Raw genomic sequence first — 2,653 nt, forward strand, 5'->3', positions numbered from 1 at the left:
GGTGGGGAAGCCTACTCGGAGGAGGGCCTGACAGTGGTGGGGGCTTGCTGGGAGCAGCAGCCCATCCTGTCTGACCTCAAAACTCTCTCGGCTCCACTTCCACCTCCAGATGCGGGACATCCAGTTCAACCACCTGACACGTTTCATTGGGGCATGCATCGACCCCCCCAACATCTGCATCGTCACCGAATATTGCCCGCGGGGCAGCCTGCAGGTAGGAGTGCTTGGGAGCTCTGTGGGTGATGCAGCTGGGCATTGAGGATGGGGCTGTACATGCTGGTGGCCACCCAAGCCGCGCAAGTCACAGCAGAGCTGCCCAAGCAGGTGTGAGAAGCTGGTGGAGGGGACGGGTGGGTGCTGCAGAGTCCTACTGCAGCTAAGTGCTTGGTGAGGCTGGTGCCACTGCCACCATCCCTTGGGTGCTTGGCTGGGTGCACTCAATGTGCTGCCCTAGGACGTCCTGGAGAACGAGAGCATCAACCTGGACTGGATGTTTCGCTACTCCCTCATCAATGACATCATCAAGGTACCCAAGGAAGGGGCTTGAGGGTTGGGGAAGATGGCTGAGGGATACCAGCTTCATCATATCTGTCTGTCTCAGGGAATGGCCTTCCTGCACAACAGCATCATCGGCCACCATGGCAGCCTGAAGTCATCCAACTGCGTGGTAGACAGCCGTTTTGTCCTGAAGATCACCGACTACGGGCTGGCCAGCTTCCGCTCGTCCTGCGATGGCGAGGACACACATGCTCTCTATGCCAGTGAGTCCCTGCTCATGGGGACCAGGGGGTTGGAGTGGCCCTGTCTTACCACCCTGTGGCTGTGTCCCACCAGAGAAACTGTGGACAGCCCCAGAACTGCTGCAGAAGGGTCGCCTGCCCACTCCTGGCATGCAGAAAGCTGATGTCTACAGCTTCGGCATCATTGTGCAGGAGGTTGCCCTGCGCAACGGGCCTTTCTACATTGAGGGCATGGACCTGAGCCCCAAAGGTAAAGGTGTGGGGTGGGTGTGGGGTGGTCCCATCGCCGCTGGGGAGGGACGGTGCTCACTGCGCTGCCACCCTCCTGCCCCGGCAGAGATCGTGCAGAAGGTGCGTAACAGTCAGAAGCCCTTCTTCCGCCCCTCCATTGACATCGGGGTGCACAGCGAGGAGCTGGCAGTGCTGATGGAGCGCTGCTGGGCGCAGGAGCCGGCTGAGCGCCCTGACTTTGGCCAGATCAAGATCTTCATCCGTAGATTCAACAAGTGGGTGGCTGGCAAGCAGGGAAGGGGGTCCTAAGCAGAACCACAGGGTCGGTGGTTCGGGGACACCTCTTCCTGCAGTACTCAGCTGCCTGCATCCTTGCAGGGAGGGCAGCACCAGCATCCTCGACAACCTGCTGTCACGCATGGAGCAGTACGCCAACAACTTGGAGAAGCTGGTGGAGGAGCGGACACAAGCCTACCTGGAGGAGAAGCGCAAGGCGGAGAATCTCCTCTACCAGATTTTGCCTCAGTGAGTGGGGGAGAGATGGGGATGGCTGGGTCTTGAGATTGGCATGGGGTCACCATACACCTGCTGCTGTGCAAGCATTTGGGACCCGTACCAGCTCTTCATGCTGGTGTAGGGCAAGGGGCACAGGGGGAATAGGGGGGTTGTTGTGGGAGCCCACTGACATCTCTCCTGTTGTCACCAGCTCTGTGGCGGAGCAGCTGAAGCGGGGTGAGACAGTTCGGGCTGAGGCTTTTGACAGTGTCACCATCTACTTCAGCGACATTGTGGGCTTCACCGCCCTCTCAGCAGAGAGCACCCCCATGCAGGTGAGAGCAGGACTTGGGTGGGCAGACCCTCTGCAGGGCTGTCAGAGGGGCTCATAGCCTGGCAATGCCATCCCTGGGACTGAGGGGACGTGTCCACTCCCAGCCCCACATGCACCCTTGCTTCATCCAGGTTGTAACGCTGCTGAACGATCTCTACACTTGCTTTGATGCCATCATCGACAACTTTGACGTTTACAAGGTGAGTGGTGGAGGTAAACAAGCGCAGCACCCCCCAAAGTGAGGCGGGCTGGTGTCTACCTGCTTCTCCTGATCTCACAGGTGGAGACCATCGGGGATGCCTACATGGTGGTGTCGGGGCTGCCAGTGCGCAATGGGAAGCTGCACGCCCGTGAGATCGTCCGCATGGCCCTGGCCCTGCTCGAGGCTGTCAAAACCTTCAAGATCCGTCACCGGCCCAACGACCAGCTCCACTTGCGCATTGGCATACACACTGGTGAGCCCCCACGCTGTGGCAGGTGACGAGGAAAGGATGCTTGCCCACCCTGCAGCAGCCCTAAACCTCTCTCTGTGCCCACAGGTCCTGTGTGTGCTGGAGTTGTGGGTCTGAAAATGCCACGGTACTGCCTGTTCGGAGACACGGTGAACACCGCGTCCCGCATGGAGTCCAATGGCCAGGGTGAGCCATAAAGCTGGCAGCTGGGGTCCAGCAACACTGTAGGTTGTGCCCCACTCACAGACTCAGTCATGTTCGTTTTACTCCTTTGTGGTACCCAGCCCTGAAGATCCATGTCTCGTCTACCACCAAGGAAGTCTTGGATGAGTTCGGCTGCTTCGATCTAGAGCTGCGTGGGGATGTGGAGATGAAGGTGAGGGTGTGGGGACACTGCTGGA

At 59.3% G+C, this 2,653-nt stretch overlaps 1 protein-coding gene across 1 annotated transcript in view; it reads left to right on the forward strand.

Moving 5' to 3' along the window:
• The window catches only part of NPR2 (natriuretic peptide receptor 2), a gene marked incomplete at both ends in the record, with an annotated part of 5,087 nt that extends 2,459 nt beyond the window's left edge, over positions 1-2,628 (forward strand). The window contains 11 exons of the mRNA XM_009866011.1: positions 82-214; positions 455-526; positions 602-761; positions 835-990; positions 1,078-1,246; positions 1,350-1,496; positions 1,678-1,801; positions 1,932-2,000; positions 2,081-2,255; positions 2,340-2,438; positions 2,537-2,628. Of these exons, the coding sequence (XP_009864313.1) occupies positions 82-214; positions 455-526; positions 602-761; positions 835-990; positions 1,078-1,246; positions 1,350-1,496; positions 1,678-1,801; positions 1,932-2,000; positions 2,081-2,255; positions 2,340-2,438; positions 2,537-2,628 (1,396 nt within the window). The remainder of the gene's footprint in view (positions 1-81; positions 215-454; positions 527-601; positions 762-834; positions 991-1,077; positions 1,247-1,349; positions 1,497-1,677; positions 1,802-1,931; positions 2,001-2,080; positions 2,256-2,339; positions 2,439-2,536) is intronic.
• Positions 2,629-2,653: the final 25 nt, after the last annotated feature.

This window comes from Apaloderma vittatum, unplaced genomic scaffold (genome assembly GCF_000703405.1).
Source record: "Apaloderma vittatum isolate BGI_N311 unplaced genomic scaffold, ASM70340v1 scaffold34983, whole genome shotgun sequence".
NCBI classification, from domain to species: Eukaryota; Metazoa; Chordata; class Aves; order Trogoniformes; family Trogonidae; genus Apaloderma; species Apaloderma vittatum.